This window comes from Oncorhynchus gorbuscha, linkage group LG24 (assembly GCF_021184085.1).
Source record: "Oncorhynchus gorbuscha isolate QuinsamMale2020 ecotype Even-year linkage group LG24, OgorEven_v1.0, whole genome shotgun sequence".
Lineage (NCBI taxonomy): Eukaryota > Metazoa > Chordata > Actinopteri > Salmoniformes > Salmonidae > Oncorhynchus > Oncorhynchus gorbuscha.
Window position 1 is genome coordinate 40,492,067 of NC_060196.1, and position 20,631 is coordinate 40,512,697.

The window sequence follows — 20,631 nt, forward strand, 5'->3', positions numbered from 1 at the left end:
TGAGTTGCAGCCAAAGAACACCATACCTACTGTGAAGCATGGGGGTGGAAACATCATGCTTTGGGGCTGTTTTTCTGCAAAGGGACCAGGACGACTGATCCCTGTAAAGGAAAGAATGAATGGGGCCATGTATCGTGAGATTTTGAGTGAAAACCTCCTTCCATCAGCAAGGGCATTGAAGATGAAACGTGGCTGGGTCTTTCAGCATGACAATGATCCCAAACACACCGCCCGGGCAACGAAGGAGTGGCTTCGTAAGAAGCATTTCAAGGTCCTGGAGTGGCCTAGCCAGTCTCCAGTTCTCAACCCCATAGAAAATCTTTGGAGGGAGTTGAAAGTCCGTGTTGCCCAGCAACAGCCCCAAAACATCACTGGAGGAGATCTGCATGGAGGAATGGGCCAAAATACCAGCAACAGTGTGTGAAAACCTTGTGAAGACTTACAGAAAACGTTTGACCTCTGTCATTGCCAACAAAGGGTATAGTATTGCGATAAACTTTTGTTATTGACCAAATACTTATTTTCCACCATCATTTGCAAATAAATTCATTTAAAAAATCATACAATGTGATTTTTTTCCCTCATTTTGTCTGTCATAGTTGACGTGTACCTATGATGAAAATTACAGGCCTCTCTCATCTTTTTAAGTGGGAGAACTTGCACAATTGGTGGCTGACTAAATACTTTTTTGCCCCACTGTATATGTATCTTACAATCTGCTTCATCTGGATGTAAGGCCCATTACTGGACAAGGCAGCAAGAGAATGTGGCCCTGGGAGAGATACGCACACACACACACACACACACACACACACACACACACACACACACACACACACACACACACACACACACACACACACACACACACACACACACACACACACACACACACACACACACACACACACACACACACACACACACACGGGTATGTGTGTAGATGGTCCTGTGTAACCTGTGAATTACTCCTGTCATAAAGCTTCAATAGGAAGACCATCAGTAGCCTGTATCAGGACGGCCTTGTACCTCAATGTATTTACCTTTTCATGAGGTCGTAAATTTGACAGGTAGCACAAAGGACAGAACCTCTTCGTGTGAGTATGAAGCACAACTCTAAACACAGAGCAATATACTGGAACTGAGAGATGATTTTTTTAAAGGTCTAATTCACGTCCTTTCTATGGAATTTTGAAAGCATGGCGAAAAGGTTTGTACTAATATTCTCCTGTCTTTTGTCAACATAAACTGAATCTTACACAACACATTACACAACAGACAGAAACTCCTGCCTATTCTATGACGTTTCTTTTTATTTCACCTTTATTTAGCCAGGTAGGCTAGTTGAGAACAAGTTCTCGTTTACAACTGCGGCCTGGCCAAGATAAAGCAAAGCAGTGTGAACAGACAACACAGAGTTACACATGGAGTAAACAATAAACAAGCCGATGACACAGTAGAAAAAAGGTCTATATACATTGTGTGCAAAAGGCATGAGGAGGTAAGGCAATAAATAGGCCATAGGAGTGAATAATTACAATTTAGCAGATTAACACTGGAGTGATAAATGAGAAGATGATGATGTGCAAGTAGAGATACTGTTGTGCAAAAGAGCAGAAAAGTAAATAAAAACAGTATAGGGATGAGGTAGGTAGATTGGGTGGGCTATTTGTGCCTAAATGTAAATAGATGAGAATTTTTACCGTGTCTTCTTCCTCCGTGTTTTAATCTAACAGCTCCTTGTTCCAGCTGTCACAACAACCAGGTATCAGAATGAACTAGTGTGTGTGTGTGTGCGAGTGCGTGTGTGTGCTTGTGTGTGAGAGAGTCATTAACGTGGCTGTGTGAAGATGGAGACTTGATGGTGTTAGGAACCTTTTCAGGAGTTTCTCTCATAATGAGTGTCTTTATCCACACACACACACACACACACACACACACACACACACACACACACACACACACACACACACACACACACACACACACACACACACACACACACACACACACACACACACACACACACACACACACACACACACACACACACACACACACACACACACACACAGAAATAAAGAGGGAGAAAAACTGTCATAACACGGTAAGCCTGGAAAAGGTCACTCAAGCACCTCTTCCATACTAAGATGATATCTTAGGAATTATCCACAGCAATTAAAACTTAGAGAGAGCGAGAGTGTGAGAGAGGGAGAAGGAAAGCGAAAGAGTGAGAGAGGAGAGAGAAGAAGGACAGAGAGAGAGGAAGAGAGAGAGAGAGAAGGAAGGAAGGAAGGAAGGAGAAGAGTAAAATATTCAAATCTCCTTGTAAATGTCACAGAGCCACTTAAGTAAATCTTTACTTTAATATCTCCAGGGCAAACTGACTGGATATTAGTCATACTGCTGGGGTGGAGTGTGTGTGCAGAGAAGTCATTCCCATAAGGGACACAGGGGCACGTACCCCCTCAACATTTTTTTTGCATTTATTTGTTGTTTTTCTGTAATACTACTAGCCACCTATCTATTTTATGAAGTTGCCTTTAGCTAGCCCAGATAGGTTTCCCAATCTGCCAACCTCATAACTAGATACCAAGAAGCCATTGCAGGCTATCAATCTAGTTAGAGTAGCTAGCTTGTCTATATCTTAGACATGCCTGCTGGCAAAGTTGATAGACTTTAGAAAAGCAAGAAATAACTAAATGTACTGAATGTACTGAAGGAAACAAACATTCCTTTCAATCTTTTACCTACATTTTAGCAGAAAGGCAGAGAACCATATTTAGTTTCTTACAAAATAAACAAGTCAGGAAGATAAAACCAGTTCAAGAGGTATATTATATATATATATTTTATATAGTATTAAACATAATGATTATGATTCTAGATTGCAGGAAAATGCTATTTCAGGTGTTTGAAAAAAAAGCTAATTTATTTTGTCCTCCCTCAAGCCACCCTCGCTCCTGTGTGTGTACAATGAGTATTCCATTCCCGCGTTCCACAGTTGTGGATGCTGGCCCATGTTGCCTCCATTGTGTCAACTTGGCTTGATGTTCTTTGGGTCGGGGGCCTTATCGATACACATGGGAAACTGTTGAATGCTAAAAACCTGCCGGCGTTGCAGTTCATGACACAAACTAGTGCGTCTGGGACCTACTACCATACCCTGTTCAAAGCTACTTGCCCATTCACTCTCTGGATTTTTTCTCATCAATCTACACGCTATACCCCATAATGACAAAGTGAAAACAGTTTTTACAAATATTTTTGCTCATTTTATATACATAAGTATTCAGACCCTTTGCTATGAAACTCGAAATATAGCTCAGGTGCATCCTGTTCCCATTGATCATCCTTGAGATGTTTCTACAACTTGATTGGAGTCCACCTGTGGTCACATCAATTGATTGGACATGTTTTGGAAACCAGGCACCTCTCATGACCTGGCCAATATCATCCCTGAATGTCCTTAAGTGGCCCAGCCAGAGCCCGGACTTGAACCTGATCAAACATCTCTGGAGAGACCTGAAAATAGCTGTGCAGAGACGCTCCCCATCCAACCTGACAGAGCTTGAAAGGATCTGCAGAGAAGAATTTGAGAAACTCATATACAGGTGTGCCAAGCTTGTAGTGTCATACCCAAGAAGACTGGAGGCTGTAATCACTGCCAAAGATACTTCAACAAAGTACTGAGTAAAAGGTCTGAATACTTATGTAAATGTCATATTTAGTTTTTTTGTTGTTATTGTTGCTATAAGTTTTTGCTTTGTCATTATGGGGTATTGTCTGTAGACTGCTGAGGGAAAAAAACATTTAATCCATTTCAGTAGAAGGCCATAATGTAACAAAATGTGGATAAAGTCAAGGGGTCTGAATACTTTCGGAATACACTGTACCTTAAAAATATCTGTAAATGTATAATTATTGTGTAATTTAAATCTACAGGCTACATTGAGGTTTTCTTTCATTATTTTAGACTATCGGGCATTAGTGGATAAGCCTAAACTCCAGGGCTCATCTGTGCATGTTCCAAATAGCCTACACACAGTTTTGCCATGTTCGCTGATTTCCAGGCAAATTGGGCTACTTTGAAAACGATGTCGCGGGTGATGATATATTGTTCGTGGGTTTGCAGGTTCTTGGGCTATTTCTAAGTTGCACCGCGGTCGCCATTGGCATTTCTCTTAAAAATATATATGCTACCGCTCAAACGTTTGGGGTCACTTAGAAATGCCCTTGTTTTCCATGAAAACATACATGAAATGATTTGCAAAATGAATGGAAAATATAGTCAAAACGTTGACAAGGTAATAAACAATGATTTTTTATTTAAATAATAATTGTTTCCTTCAAACTTTGCACTCATCAAAGAATCCTCAATTTTCAGCAATTACAGCATTGCAGACCTTAGACATTCTAGTTGTTAATCTGTTGAGGTAATCTGAAGAGATTCCACCCTATGCTTCCTGAAGCGCCTCCCACAAGTTGGATTGGCTTGATGGGCACTTCTTACATACCATACGGTCAAGCTGCTCCCACAACAGCTCAATAGAGTTGAGATCCGGTGACTGTGCTGAACACTCCATTATAGACAGAGTACCAGCTGACTGCTTCTACCCTAAATAGTTCTTGAATAGTTTGGAGCTGTGTTTTGGGTCATTGTCCTGTTGTAGGAGGAAATTGGCTCCAATTAAGCGGCGTACACAGGGTATGGCATGGCGTTGCACAATGGAGTGATAGCCTTCCTTCTTCAAGATCTCTTTTACCCTGTACAAATCTCCCACTTTCCCACCACCAAAGAACTCTCAGACCTTCACATTGCCTCCACCATGCTTGACAGATGGCGTCAAGCACTCCTCCAGCATCTTTTCATTTTTTCTGCGTCTCACGAATGTTCTTCTTTGTGATCCGAACACCTCAAACTTAGATTTGTCTGTCCGTAACACCTTTTTCCAATCTTCCTCTGTCCAGTGTCTGTGTTCTTTTGCCCATCTTAATCTTTTCTTTTTATTTGCCAGTCTGAGATATGGCTTTGTCTTTGCAACTTTGCCTAGGAGGACAGAATCCCGGAGTCGCCTCTTCACTGTTGACATTCAGACTGGTGTTTTGCGGGTACTATTTAATGAAGCAGCCAGTAGAGGACTTGTGAGGCATCTGTTTCTCAAACTAGACATCTAATGTACTTGTTCTCTTGCTCAGTTGTGCACCGGGGCCTCCCACTCCTCTTTCTATTCTGGTTAGAGCCAGTTTGCACTGTTCTGTGAAGGGAGCAGTACACAGCGTTGTACCAAATCTTCAGTTTCTTGTCTATTTCTCGCTTGGAATAGCCTTCTCAGAACAAGAATAGACTGATGAATTTCAGAAGAAAGTTATTTCTGGACAATTGAACAATTGAGCCTGTAACCAAACCCACAAATGCTGATGCTCCAGATACTCAACTAGTCTAAAGAAGGCCCGTTTTATTGCTTCTTTAATCAGAACAACCGTTTTCAGCTGTAACATAATTCCAAAAGGGTTTTCTAATGATCAATTAGCCTTTTAAAATGATAAACTTGGATTAGCTAACACAACGTGCCATTGGAACACAGGAGTGATGGTTGCTGATAATGAGCCTCTGTACGCCTATGTAGATATTCCATTAAAAATCTGCTGTTTCCAGCGACTATAGTCATTTACAACAATAACAATGTCTACACCGTATTTCTGATCAATTTGATGTTATTTTAATGGCCATTTTTTTTGTCGCTTTTCTTTCAAAAACAAGGACATTTCTAAGTGACACCGAACTTTTTGAACGGTAGTGTATATTTCACTGTGACCTGCTGCTGACTGTCAGGCAGTGAGGCAAGCTGTTACTGTGTGAGTGGATGAGTGAGTGAGTGGTTAGGAGGGCTGGACGGGTGGGTGTGGGTGTTGAGGGAGCGATACAGTTATTGGCTAGTCACTTGAGCGAGAGGCGAGAGAGCAGCACACATGCACTATTTTTTTTACCAGTTATGGGGTTATGGAGACACTTATTTCCTAATATTTTTCCATAAAACACGTTCATACGCTAGAAGTGATGCACATCAATAAATAATAGAAACAAAGAACTGGAAAACGACTTTGGGCGCACCACACGAATCCCTTGGAGATGGTTTAAACTGCATTCTAATGTTGACTGCTTAAAGAAAACTGTATCAAGCGAAGTGCTTTATGCATGCTCAATTCTTCAGTCTCGGGGGCTGCCTGAGTGGACAGTGGAAGTTGTGGAACTCCCTCGCCTGGTTCTTTTTATGGGGACAAGTCCTCAATGAAACCGACATTAGGCTAAAAGTGAATAATTATACATTTGCCTCTGTTGTCCATCAAGTAGCCTATTTAAGCAATAAGGCCTGAGGAGGTGTGGTATATGGCCAATATACCACGGCTAAGTAGTCAGACTAGGCTACAGGTAAAACAAATGGAAAAAAATAAACACTGGCTGTTGACAAGCATATTCAGTTCATAAATATACTATTAATATTTCATTCAGTGATTTAAATTATGATCCCATCCTCAGTAGCCTATTCCAGTAAGCTATTGGGAAAAATTAGCACTTCTTCGCCTCGCTATTCATGTTGAATAAATGAGTCTGTTAATTTGAGCTAAGCAAGCTGCTAAATCGTTCACTTTACATCTTATCTAGGCTACTGTAGACTATCTGAAATGAGATGTAGGCCTGTCAGGGGCTATAGGCTACCTGCCTTTATCTAAGAAAACTATGGAAAAATGTTATTAGAATCATAAACCCAGATTTTAGACTGTAGCCTTTGTCTATTGAAATGACAAGTCAATCTCGCAAATGGGCCATTTATAACCGTTTGTAGTCTTAACATCTGGAACATAATAACAACACAATTAAAAATAGTGTTTTATGTTCATCCAAGTGTTTTTTGCTCAGATTTTTTTAAATCTACTGTCCAGTGTTCATCACTCAAACTCTCCTGTCTGATTTATCTATAGTTATGCGCATGTGCAAAGGGGATTTATTTACAATTATAACCTGGGTGGTTTAAGCCCTGAATGCTGATTGGCTGACAGCTGTGGTATATCAGACCATATACCATGTCAAAACATTGATTTTCCTGCTCTAACAGCAATAAGGCACCTCGGAGGTTTGTGGTACTCTATATGGCCAATATCAAATCCAATTGTATGTCACATTTATGACTTGGGTGATTGGAGTCTTTGACAATTTTTTGGGCCTTCCTCTGACAGCGTCTATTAGATAGGTCCTGGATAGCAGGAATCTTGGCCCCAGTGATGTGCTGGGCTGTACGCACTGCCCTCTGTAGCGCCTTACGGTCAGATGCCGAGCAGTTGCCACACCAGGCGGTGATGCAACCCATCAGGATGCTCTCGATGGTGCAGATGTAGAACTTTTTGAGGATCTGGGGAATGTAGGCTACATTTGGACTTGGGAACAGGAGCGGAGAAATATAATTTATTTCTTTCTGCATCTTGAGATGCTGTCAGCATCATAAAAGCTGATATTATTTCAACCACAAAATATGCATTGAAGCCGAATTGAAATCTTAACAGAAACACTTTGGGTCATGTTCATAGCTCCTATATTCCTACAACCGGTTAAGCTGATGTCATTTGGACATTTTGCACAGAAAATCTTTCAATTTTTTATTCATTTTTTACATATTGTATTTTCTCCCCAGTCCTTAAACATCTTTGCTCCGGGAAAGAAGTTGACAGAGAACTTGACCTAGTAGTAGAGTGAAGTATTCATTCTATTGACCTATTACATAATTTGGTTGTGCAAGGGTTTATTTAGTCTTCTAGGTCAACATATAATGACAACAGAGAAGCTGACTAACAAATAGCCTACCCAAATTTCTGAAATTGTCAATCAGAAACATGTCTAAATCAGGCAAAAACTAAAAATCCTGCACCCCATGTCAATGTGTTTTTGCTGTCTTTTCCTACAGCACAGTTTCTATAGTAGTGGGTGAGGGTTGGGTGCAGGCCTCAGATTTTCACTTGATCACATAATGTCTTGTGGTTGCTGATGGGTTATTAGTAATTACGGGCGGTTGCAGGTTAACAAACACCTGACCCGCGCAACACTAATGTGTATGTGTGTGTTGAGGCCAACGCTGTCAAAACATAGATCTACCTGATTAACGTGTGACATGTCATAGATATAAAAACTAGGGCCAACTGGAGAGGAGAAGCACAGACAGTCTGTCCACTTTTTACTGCTAAGCTAAGAAACCTTTCACCCAGTTGTTTCTGCAAGAAGTGTATTAATGACAGGCAAATAAGAAGGATATCAAAGCATCTAAAACCTGAAATACTATTTCTACATCGTAGCATTTTGTTATAATCATAGATCAGCACATCAACTTAAGCAGCCCTGTTGTCTACAAGCTGTTCAACATCAAGAAAACATCCCTTCATAAAGAGGACATATACAGTATAAAGAAACAGGGCGTGGGATCACATCTCCTTGGCCCTGTGTATGGCATTAATAAGATTTTTTTTGTTGTTGCATTAATTCCGCCTCGTTTCAGGATTAAAACAGAAACAACTCAAATGGTTAAGTTTAGGGCTATGGTTTGGGGAAGGCTTAAAACAAAATAATGAAAAACAAAGTGCTGTTTCCATCAACTATCATCAACTATTCTCATGGCTTGCCAGAGCATTGTGAATTGTGTTGGTGCAGTGGTCTAAGTAGTGCCCTCTTACTCTGAGCATCACGAGTTTGTGCCCAGTGCTGGGCAATCATTTATTCTATTCTCTGTGAGCACCGAGGAAGGCATATATCCAGGGGCGCAACTTTGGTTTAAGAAACTGCGGGAACATAATTATACATTCCCAGTGAAAGTTGCGCCCCTGCATATATCAATGTTCTCAGGACCTTTTCAAATGTCTGAAATCCGCCATCTATGTATGGCCACACATAAAGAAACATTAATACATGAGTGCTTTGTTCATTCTTCTCTTTTGCTCTAGACAGCTGGCTGTTGATCTGTATAAGGACTTTTAAGACCTGTTCTGCGACTGTAGATAGGAGTGTAGACGAGAGATTGGCGGGGCACGTACACAGATTGGCGGAGCAAGAGGCAACGGAGCGGGCCACTGTCATTAACGTGCCCATCGCTGTTATTGCAGGCCTAATGACATCCTTCTCAGACGGCATGCTGGGAAAACGGAGACGGGAGGCCCGGCTCTATCGTTTGCCGGCACCAGCCGCCCCTCCCATCAAAGAGCATTGTAACATGTCTCTTCCTTTTCCTGAACGAGGGACACACACACTCTTCTCTCTCTTTTCCTCCCACAAAAAGGAGAGACACAGGCCCTCCAGATAATGTCTTTCACGGTTCAGCGGCTGTACAGGGCTTCCCTCCTGCCTCCCTGACATGGGAAAATGAATAGTTCCTTTTTGAAACAAATTGGCATTACACCCCTCAATGAATTAATGCCTGGATGCTTCTCCCCGCCTTGACATGGGGGATGGGGACAGGGGTTTGTGAGGCGATAAAATATAAAGATCCATCTGACAGCGTTTCATTTTTCAATATTTTTGTATATGAATGTGTGTGAGAGGGACAGAGAAGCAGACAGAAAGGAGAAAAGAAAGAGAGACTGAAGGAAGGAAGAGGGGGGAGGAAGAGTGTGCGTTTGTGTATAAATGTTCGGAGGATTGTAAAGATAAGCATGAGTGTGTGTGGAGCACCGCCCCCTACTAGTGCTGGCACATGACTGCAGTTTAAATGGGGCTGAGAGTCCTTTGTGAGGATAAATAATATAGAGCAACACATTATGACCCAAAGAACACAGAGGAGTCACTGTGCTGTCTCTGGTCCTACGCAACACTCCATTACTGTAGGCTAGGATCTAGCATGGATCCCAAATGGCACCCTATTCCCTATATATATTTAATGTAAAATTATCAAGCAGAATGGTTGCAATTTCCTTTCTCATTGTTATGACTGCAGTTGTCCCAAAGCGTTGTATAAGGAGGGTTCTTTTTTGATGTTGACAAAGTCAAATTGAATGAATGTCATAGAGACAGAGACGATATTAAAACCATAATACATTTGTGGAAATGAAGTTAATTGGCATTTAAACATTTCCAAAGTAGCTAAATACATACTCTTGGCAAATGCATATCCCCCCCAGGAAAAACAAAAAACATGACATTTTCCTTGTTGCCTTCATGTTAAATCAAAACATAGAATAATACATTGGTAGCACTTAAACAGGCAAATCAAAGGCAAAACGTGTTGACTTGGATTGTAGTTTCTAGACAGCTTGTGTTAAAAGCCTAAGAAATCCTACTTGTGTTTGTTTCCTTTGACTTGTAGAGCGGCCACAAACAAAGAGGATCGCTGACGTCAAAAATGGATTGTGCTACCAACAGGCCACATCATGTGTATAAGGTTACTGACATGTCAGACAGTATGAACATAAATGGATACAAATATAAAACTAAAACTAGACCAAATAGCACCAAAACAAAAGTGTAAGTCGCTCTGGATAAGAGCGTCTGCTAAATGACTTAAATGTAAATGTAAATGATACAAGACCTGTATGGCAAAACTATTTCAATTCAACGGTGATGAGAGATTGTATAAGAAATACTCGACACCACTGAATACTCAACATACAGTGTATGTAAGCCGGGCTTTGAAAATATAGCAAGATCCCAGATCTGTTGGTGCTGTGCAGCCAACTCTAATGCAGCCAATTCTAATGCAGCCAACTCTTCTTGTTTGTGACAGCACAAACAGATCTGGGAACAGACTACTGAGAACATTATACTGTATTCTGATTAGTGTATGAAAATAGATCTGAGGGAAAAAGTTTGGTTGGTCAAGTTCATAAAAACATCAAGCAGGTACATATCCTTTAACAGTCTGACTGGACTGGTCCAGCCAGGCACTTTCCTTGGGTTTTATATTTATTTGATTTAATCTCTGCTGCAAATTAAATCCAGGATGGATGCCCCTGAAAACACAAATCTATTACTGGGCCCCACTGAATGAAAACCTTCTCTGTCAGAATACATTGATGTGCTTTTTCATTAAGTTCTTATATACAAACCATAGAAAAACATTTTAGAATATATAACCTAGAATAGATTCTAGATTGTATATTTATATGATAAAACCTACATATCAGTGACATCTCCAGTTACCATAGCGAGTGTGAGGGTTCAGCCCTGTCCTGTTTGAAAATACATACTATTCCCTCTAAAAGATAACCAAATGCATTCTGTTCTCTAAAATATACTGATCCTCTGGCTACAAAACTAACGTGGATAGTACCTCTGTGCTCTGTCCCATATCTTACTGAAGAGAAAAGATGAGTTAGCATGGTGCCAGATCTGTTTGGGCCATCTTGTGGTTGTGTAGTCATTAGCTGCAAGAAAGCACAAACCGATCTGGGACCAGGCTAGAGATGAGCAGTAATGGCAGTAAAACGGTGAGACACTGCAGACTGTCCTGTTTGCTACAGATCTGTCAAGCGGAATTGACGACACTGACCATCCGGTGACCACTAACATTTGATCATTGTGCTCAAGATATGGTAAAACTGTTGTTTTTGTTTCAGTTGGGAATTTTGGTTGGGAATTTGTGCTCTGTCGTTTCCTCTTGGACAGAATCGTCCTCTTCGTCCTCCTCATGTTCCTCCTGAAACATAAAACAACATATAAATCGGATCAACACAGAATATTCAAAATCCCCAAAATGGGTCTGTAGAAGGTGAAACGTATATCAAAGTCCTTTAGACCATAGTTGGACAAATCACATCCTAACTCACAACCACAAATTAGATTTTTAGAAAGGTCTGTCAAAATACCAACAGGGATAAGTAGTTTGTGTTGGTAGGTTAGTGTCATGCCGGTGTTAGTTAGTGCTGACTTCCCTGCCAACAACACTGCTCAGCAGCCATTTCCTATTAAAACATAGAGCTGTAGAGAGGCTGGGCCCAGAGGGGGCAGGCGACAGCAGCAACAGTGACTAAACGACTCTGACAGATGCAATTATCTCCATCTCTAGAGGTTAATATACACACTGAGTTAGAACCACATCTACACACTATACACACTGTTAGAAACAGCGGGCCTTTACATCCACACCAAGAATCTACACTAGGCCTACACCTCATGTAGGTCTGTCCATCTGCACGTTTGTGTGTATGTACCGTGGGGCAAAAAAGTATTTAGTCAGCCACCGATTGTGCAAGTACTCCCACTTAAAAAGATGATAGAGGCCTGTAATTTTCATCATGGTTACATTTCAACTATGACAGACAAAATGAGAAAAAAAATCCAGAAAATCACATTGTAGGATTTTTAATGAATTTATTTGCAAATTATGGTGGAAAATAAGTATTTGGTCACCTAAAACAAGCAAGATTTCTGGCTCTCACAGACCTGTAACTTCTTCTTTAAGAGGCTCCTCTGTCCTCCACTCGTTACCTGTATTAATGGCACCTGTTGTTGTTGTTGTTGTAACTTGTTATCAGTATAAAAGACACCTGTCCACAACCTCAAACAGTCACACTCCAAACTCCACTATGGCCAAGACCAAAGAGCTGTCAAAGGACACCAGAAACAAGATTGTAGACCTGCACCAGGCTGGGAAGACTGCAATAATCTGCAATAGGTAAACAGCTTGGTTTGAAGAAATCAACTGTGGGAGCAATTATTAGGAAATGGAAGACATACAAGACCACTGATAATCTCCCTCGATCTGGGGCTACACGCAAGATCTCACCCCATGGGGTCAAAATGATCACAAGAACGGTGAGCAAAAATCCCAGAAGCACACGGGGGGACCTAGTGAATGACCTGCAGAGAGCTGGGACCAAAGTAACAAAGCCTACCATCATTAACACACTACTCAAATTCTACAGTGCCAGACGTGTCCCCCTGCTTAAGCCAGTACATGTCCAGGCCCGTCTGAAGTTTGCTAGAGAGCATTTGGATGATCCAGAAGAAGATTGGGAGAATGTCATATGGTCAGATGAAACCAAAATAGAACCTTTTGGTAAAAACTCAACTCATCGTGTTTGGAGGACAAAGAATGTTGAGTTGCATCCAAAGAACACCATACCTACTGTGAAGCATGGGGGTGGAAACATCATGCTTTGTGGCTGTTTTTCTGCAAAGGGACCAAGACGACTGATCCGTGTAAAGGAAAGAATGAATGGGGCCATGTATCGTGAGATTTTGAGTGAAAACCTCCTTCCATCAGCAAGGGCATTGAAGATGAAACGTGGCTGGGTCTTTCAGCATGACAATGATCCCAAACACACCGCCCGGGCAACGAAGGAGTGGCTTTGTAAGAAGCATTTCAAGGTCCTGGAGTGGCCTCGCCAGTCTCCAGATCTCAACCCCATAGAAAATCTTTGGAGGGAGTTGAAAGTCCGTATTGCCCAGCAACAGCCCCAAAACATTACTGCTCTAGTGGATATCTTCATGGAGGAATGGGCCAAAATACCAGCAACAGTGTGTGAAAACCTTGTGAAGACTTACAGAAAACGTTTGACCTCTGTCATTGTTATATACCCTTTGTTGGCAAAGTATTGAGATAAACTTTTGTTATTGACCAAATACTCATTTTCCACCATCATTTGCCAATAAATTCATAAAAAATCATACAATGTGATTTTCTGGATTTTTTTTCTCATTTTGTCTGCCATAGTTGAAGTGTACCTATGATGAAAATTACAGGCCTCTCTCATCTTTTTAAGTGGGAGAACTTGCACAATTGGTGGCTGACTAAATACTTTTTTGCCCCACGGTGTACACACACACTCCTTAAAGCAGTCGTTAGATTTTCAGTTTCCTCTCACAGTATCCTTTATATCTAACCACATAGCAAGGAGGCTACGGTCCATTGCTAAGTGCTCCTTAATACTAGTGTCGACTCTCCATTAGGGCTGTGATGGTCATGGAATTATGGATGATGGTTATTGGTCAGCCAAATGACATGGTCACCATAATAACCGTTACGGTGACTACATTTTGTAACGTTACAGCCTTAATCTAAAATTGATTACATTTTTCCCTCATCAATCTACACGCAATACCTCACAATGACAAAGCGAAAACAGGTTTTTAGAATTTTTGCTAATTTATTAAAAATGAAAAACAGAAATACCTTATTTACAACTATTCAAACCTTTACTATGAGACTTGAAATTGAGCCCAGGTGCAACTTGTTTCCATTGACCATCCTTGAGATGTTTCTACAACTTGATTGGAGTAGACCTGTGGTAAATTCAATTGATTGGACATGATTTGGAAAGGCACACACCTGTCTATATAAAGTCCCACAGTTGACAGTGCATGTCAGAGCAAAAACCAAGCCATGTGGTCGAAGGAATTGTCCGTAGAGCTCCGGGACAAGATTGTGTAGAGGCACAAATCTGGGGAAGGGTACTACAAAATGTCTGCAGCATTGAAAGTCCCCAAGAACACAGTGGCTTCCATCATTCTAAAAAGTTTGGAACTGCCAAGACTCTTCCTAGATCTGCCCACCCGGCCAAACTGAGCAATCGGGGGAGAAGGGCCTTGGTCAAAAACCTGATGGTCACTCTGACAGAGCTCCAGAGTTCCTCTGTGGAGATGGGAGAACCTTCCAGAAGGACAACCATCTCTGCACCATTCCACCAATCATGTCTTTATGGTAGAGTGGCTAGATGGAGGCAACTCAGTAAAAGGCACATGACAGCCCGCTTGGAGTTTGACAAAGGGCACCTAAAGGACTCTCAGACCATGAGAAACAAGATTCTCTGGTCTGATGAAACCAAGATGGAACTCTTTGGTCTGAATGCCAAGCATCACGCCTGGAGGAAACCTGGCACCATCCCTATGGTGAAGCATGGTGGTAACAGCATCATGTTGTGGGGATGTCTTTCCGCAGTGGAGACTAGTCCGACTAGTCAGGATCGAGGGAAAGATGAACAGAGTTATGTACAGAGAGATCCTTGATGAAAACGTGCTCCAGAGCGCTCAGGACCTCAGACTGGGGCGAAGATTCACCTTCCAACAAGACAATGACCCTAAGCACACAGCAAAGACAAAGCATGAGGGCTTTGGGACAAGTCTCTGAATGTCCCTGAGTGGCCCAGACAGAGCCCGGACTTGAACCCAATTGAACATCTCTAGACAGACCTGAAAATAGCTGTGCATCGAGGCTCCCAAACCAACATGACAGAGCATGACAGAGGATCTGCAGAGAAGAATACAGGTGTGCCAAGCTTGTAGCGTCATACCCAAGGCTGTAATCGCTGCCAAAGGTGCTTCAACAAGGCACCTGAGTAAAGGTTCTGATTACTTAAGTAAATGTGATTTATTTTATTCTAAAAATCTGTTTTTGCTTTGTAATTATGGGGTATTGGGTGTAGATTGATGAGGGGAAAAAACAATTTAATACATTTTAGAATAAGGCTGTAATGTAACAAAATGTGGAAAAAAATGGGTCCGAATGCACTGTATATTTACAGTACCAATAAAAAGTTTGGACACACCTACTCATTCAAGGGTTTTTCTTAAATAAGTACTATTTTCTAAATTGTAGAATAATAGTGAAGACATCAAAACTATGAAATAACATATGGAATCATGTAGTAACCAAAAACAATGAAACAAATCAAAGTATATTTTATATTTGAGATTCTTCAAAGTAGCCACCCGTTGCCTTGATGGCAGCTCTGCACACTTTTGGCATTCTCTCAACCAGCTTCACGAGGAATGCTTTTCCAACAGTCTTGAAGGTGTTCCCACATATGCTGAGAACTTGTTGGCTGCTTTTCCTTCACTCTGCGGTCCAACTCATCCCAAAACCATCTCAGTTGGGTTGAGGTCAGGTGATTGTGGAGGCCAGGTCATCTGATGCAGCACCATCACTCTCTTTCTTGGTCAAATAAATAGCCCTTACACAGCCTGGAGGTGTGGTTTGGGTCATTGTCCTGTTGAAAAACAAATGATAGTCCAGCTAAGTGCAAACCAGATGGGATGGCGTATCGCTGCAGAATTCTGTGGTAGCCATGCTGGTTAACTGTGCCTTGAATTCTAAATAAATCACAGACTGTTTCACCAGCAAAGCACCTCCACACCATCACACCTTCTCCTCCATGCTTCACAGTGGGAACCCCACATGCGGGGATCATCCGTTCACCTACTCTGCGTCTCACAAAGACACAGAGATTGGAACCAAAAATGTGAAATTTAGAATCATCAGACCTAAGGACAGATTTCCACTGGTCTACTGTCCATTGCTCGTGTTTCTTGGCCCAAGTAAGTTTCTTCATATTATTATTAGTGTCCTTTAGTAGTGGTTTCATTGCAGCAATTCAACCATGAAGGCCTGATTCACACAGTCTCCTCTGAACAGTTGTGGTTGAGATGTGTCTGTTACTTGAACTCTGTGAAGCATTTATTTGGGCTGCCATCTGATGTGCAATTAACTCTAATGAACTTATCCTCTGCAGCAGAGGTAACTCTGGGTCTTCCTTTCCTGTGGCGGTCCTCATTAGAGACAGTTTCATCATAGCGCTTGATCGTTTTTGTGACTGCACTTGAAGAAACTTTCAAAGTTCATTAAATTTGCCAGATTGACTGACCTTCATGTCTTAAATTAATGATGGACTGTCATTTCTCTTTGCTTATTTGAGCTGTTCTTGCCATAATATGGACTTGGTCTTTTACCAAATAGGGCTGTCTTCTGTGTACCACACCTACCTTGTCACAACACAACTGATGGCTCAAACGCTTATAGAAGGAAAGACATTCCAAAAATTAACTTTTAACAAGGCACACCTGTTAATTTAAATGCATTCCAGGTGATTACCTCATGAAGCTGGTTGAGAGAATGCCAAGAGTGTTTAAAGCTGTCATCAAGGCAAAGGCTGGCTACTTTGAAGAATCTCAAATATGAAATATATTTAGATTTATTTAACACTTTTTTGCTTACTACTTGATTCCATATGTGTTATTTCATAGTTTTGATGTCTTCACTATTATTCTACTATGTAGAAAATAGTAAAAAATTAAGAAAAACCCTTGAATGAGAAGGTGTGTTCAAACTTTTGACTGGTACTGGATATATATATTTTCTTTCTCAGATGCACATTCTCTCCTCTCCTCAGTTCCTGAATTCATGCGCTGCTGCTGTAGGGAGGGGGGCATTGTCTAGGCAACTGAAGACTGGTTTGCTACAACACCTTTCTTGTTTCAGCAAGGAGCAACAAAGTTTGGACTCAACCACACGAATGCCCGGCCGTTCAGTCATCTGTTCGTTCCACAAAAAAAACTTTGTTATGACGGTTATTTTGTTTTTATGAGTCTTCATCCATAACCCTATTTCCTATGGTATTTATTATAACACAAGAGCAAATCTCCCAAACCTCCCAAGTGCACTTCAACAGCAGCTAATTGGGCGAATTGAGTATCTAAACATCAAGCCCCCTCCCAGGTATTCAGAGTATCTCTCGCCACATACAGTATCTAAACATCAAGCCCCCTCCCAGGTATTCAGAGTATCTCTCGCCACATACAGTATCTAAACATCAAGCCCCCTCCCAGGTATTCAGAGTATCTCTCGCCACATACAGTATCTAAACATCAAGCCCCCTCCCAGGTATTCAGAGTATCTCTCTCCACATACAGTATCTAAACATCAAGCCCCCTCCCAGGTATTCAGAGTATCTCTCTCCACATACAGTATCTAAACATCAAGCCCCCTCCCAGGTATTCAGAGTATCTCTCTCCACATACAGTATCTAAACATCAAGCCCCCTCCCAGGTATTCAGAGTATCTCTCGCCACATACAGTATCTAAACATCAAGCCCCCTCCCAGGTATTCAGAGTATCTCTCGCCACATACAGTATCTAAACATCAAGCCCCCTCCCAGGTATTCAGAGTATCTCTCGCCACATACAGTATCTAAACATCAAGCCCCCTCCCAGGTATTCAGAGTATCTCTCGCCACATACAGTATCTAAACATCAAGCCCCCTCCCAGGTATTCAGAGTATCTCTCAGTATCTAAACCACATACAGTATCTAAACATCAAACATCCCCTCCCAGGTATTCAGAGTATCTCTCGCCACATACAGTATCTAAACATCAAGCCCCCTCCCAGGTATTCAGAGTATCTCTCGCCACATACAGTATCTAAACATCAAGCCCCCTCCCAGGTATTCAGAGTATCTCTCGCCACATACAGTATCTAAACATCAAGCCCCCTCCCAGGTATTCAGAGTATCTCTCGCCACATACAGTATCTAAACATCAAGCCCCCTCCCAGGTATTCAGAGTATCTCTCGCCACATACAGTATCTAAACATCAAGCCCCCTCCCAGGTATTCAGAGTATCTCTCGCCACATACAGTATCTAAACATCAAGCCCCCTCCCAGGTATTCAGAGTATCTCTCGCCACATACAGTATCTAAGGATGCGTCCCAAATGGCACCTTTTCACCTATCTAGTACACTACTTTTAACCAGAGCCCTATGGGCCCTTCCTATTGGCCCGGTGAATAGGGTGAACTGGGACTAGGGTGCCAATTGGGATGCAGCCTAACTACGTAGCAGGATCCCCCAGGCTTGTTAACTATAAGACAGTAACTGTGGAGTCATAAATCAACCAGGGGCCAGAGTTTAGTTCTGGTTCATATATCACCCTGTAACTCACACAAACCTTGTCTGTGTCTGCACCTCTCTGGACACACTTTTGATATGCAGCCTGCCCCTGGTGAAAAATGCCTTACTTTTTCCTGAACTCAGGATACTTCTCTACTTCCCTCCTCCGCCCGGTCCTTGTGGGCCGATATAAATCTATCGTTGCCGGGGATGACATGTTGTGAACCCCGGCCGCCGTACATATCGGCCTGTGCCATCCACCAAATCTCTCTGACAAGCCTGCCAATTTTCCAATTACCTGTGGTACCATTCACTATCACATCCCCAGGCAGATCTCTCTCTCCCTCCCTCTCGCTCTCCCTCTTTCTCCTTCCTTGATGTAGTGTCTGTCCCTGGAGAGAAGGGGGAAGGGAGACACCCCTGTTCCTGGCCTCTTGGGGACTGATTTGCAGGGCCTGCTGCTAATCTCGTCCTCTCCCCTCCATCCACCTCCCTCCCAGGAGTATGACGGCACTACACAATATACACTGAAGGAGAGAAGGAGAGAGATGGCCAATAGAAACATAGAAACACGCTGATATGATCATTACTATCACTGCTGTGGGATTCATTAGAGACGCCATTGGAAATGGAGGACATGAACAATGACAAGTAACTCACCACAACTCTATGCTGTACCCTTTCCATTATGACCACGGCCATTAGATCTGGCACCAGCCTAGGAGAAACCCTGGGCCTGTTCCGTAACAGAAACAGGAGAGTGAGATAGTGGGTCCAGTCTTGTGTCAGGGTACCTGACAGACAGAGTGATATTTGCTCTGTGAGGAGCAGAATGGAGAGGCAGAGAGCCACCAGAAAGATGTCTCAGAGGGCCTGGCGAAAGGGAGAGAGCAGAGAGCCACCAGAAAGATGTCTCAGAGGGCCTGGCGAAAGGGAGAGAGCAGAGAGCCACCAGAAAGATGTCTCAGAGGGCCTGGCGAAAGGGAGAGAGCAGTGGAGGAAGAGGGGATAAGAGGGAGAAACTGACAGGCTCTGGCATATCTCCATCCCTCCCCTCTGGAAGAGAGGTAGGGGGAGAGGGGGATGGAGGGGATGGGAGAAAGAGAGAAACAGGAAGGGAGAGCTCTCCATGGGTCCCCAGCCCTCTGGCACCAGCAGCATATACAGATGATAATGAAATGACATACTTTTTATTCTAATTGAGTTTGGTGTTCTTAAAGGGCATGCAGAGCCTGTCGTCCACCGCGCTCCTGCTTTCTCACACACTGCTACTGCTGCTCTCAACATGTGAGTCTGGAAGGAGAGGAGGAGGAGAGGAAAGAAGGTGGGTAGAGAGGAGGGGGAGAGAGAGAAACAGGGAGAATACTCCCCCCACACAGGAGAAGGAGAGGAAAGAAGGAGGGTTGAGAGGAGGGGAAGAGAGAGAAACAGGGAGACTACTCCCCCCACAAGGAGAGCAAGGAGGAGAGGGAGAAGAGGAGGAGAGCGAAGAGAGGACAGAAGTGAACCCTAGGTGGCAACAAAGGCTCATGGAGCTGCTAATGTGCGTGAGGCTGAGTCCCCCGCTGCCTGGTAGGAAGAACGACATTGCTCTAAAAAACGAGTGAAGCACCCCCCCCTCCTCCCTCCCGCCCACACACGCCATGCAGGCAACTTCATAAAGCGGGATTAAAAATAATGCTGTAAAAGAAAATGTAAATGTCCAACGCTGCATGTCTCATTCTTTAATGAGCTTTAGCACTGGTCCTTTATCAAGCCGGCGCAGTCCTCAAAAGAATTAGCAGCTAATTAGTATGACTTATTTTCCTTATCGTGTTTTCTGCTTTTATTGTATTTAGTAGTGTGGTTGTCTGTGGTGCACTGTGTGTGTGTGTGGTGGAGGAAGCAGTGCTATGGTACTGGGTTTCTTTGATAGGTGCTGCTGGGTGGTTCTGGGGGGTTCACAGCATCCCAGCAAGGTATTGATGCTCCTAGAGCCACATGAAAACACCC

At 42.6% G+C, this 20,631-nt stretch overlaps 1 protein-coding gene across 4 annotated transcripts in view; it reads right to left on the bottom strand.

The window, feature by feature from the left end:
• Positions 1 to 10,054: 10,054 nt before the first annotated feature.
• The window catches only part of LOC124012546 (PHD finger protein 14-like), a 166,807-nt gene continuing 156,230 nt past the window's right edge, over positions 10,055 to 20,631 (bottom strand). For all 4 annotated transcript variants that reach the window (XR_006834737.1, XM_046326294.1, XM_046326295.1 and 1 more), the window contains one exon: positions 10,055 to 11,672. Coding sequence is in view for 3 of the 4 variants with exons in the window: in XM_046326294.1 (XP_046182250.1) it covers positions 11,589 to 11,672 (84 nt within the window). In the remaining variant the exon portion in view is untranslated. The remainder of the gene's footprint in view (positions 11,673 to 20,631) is intronic.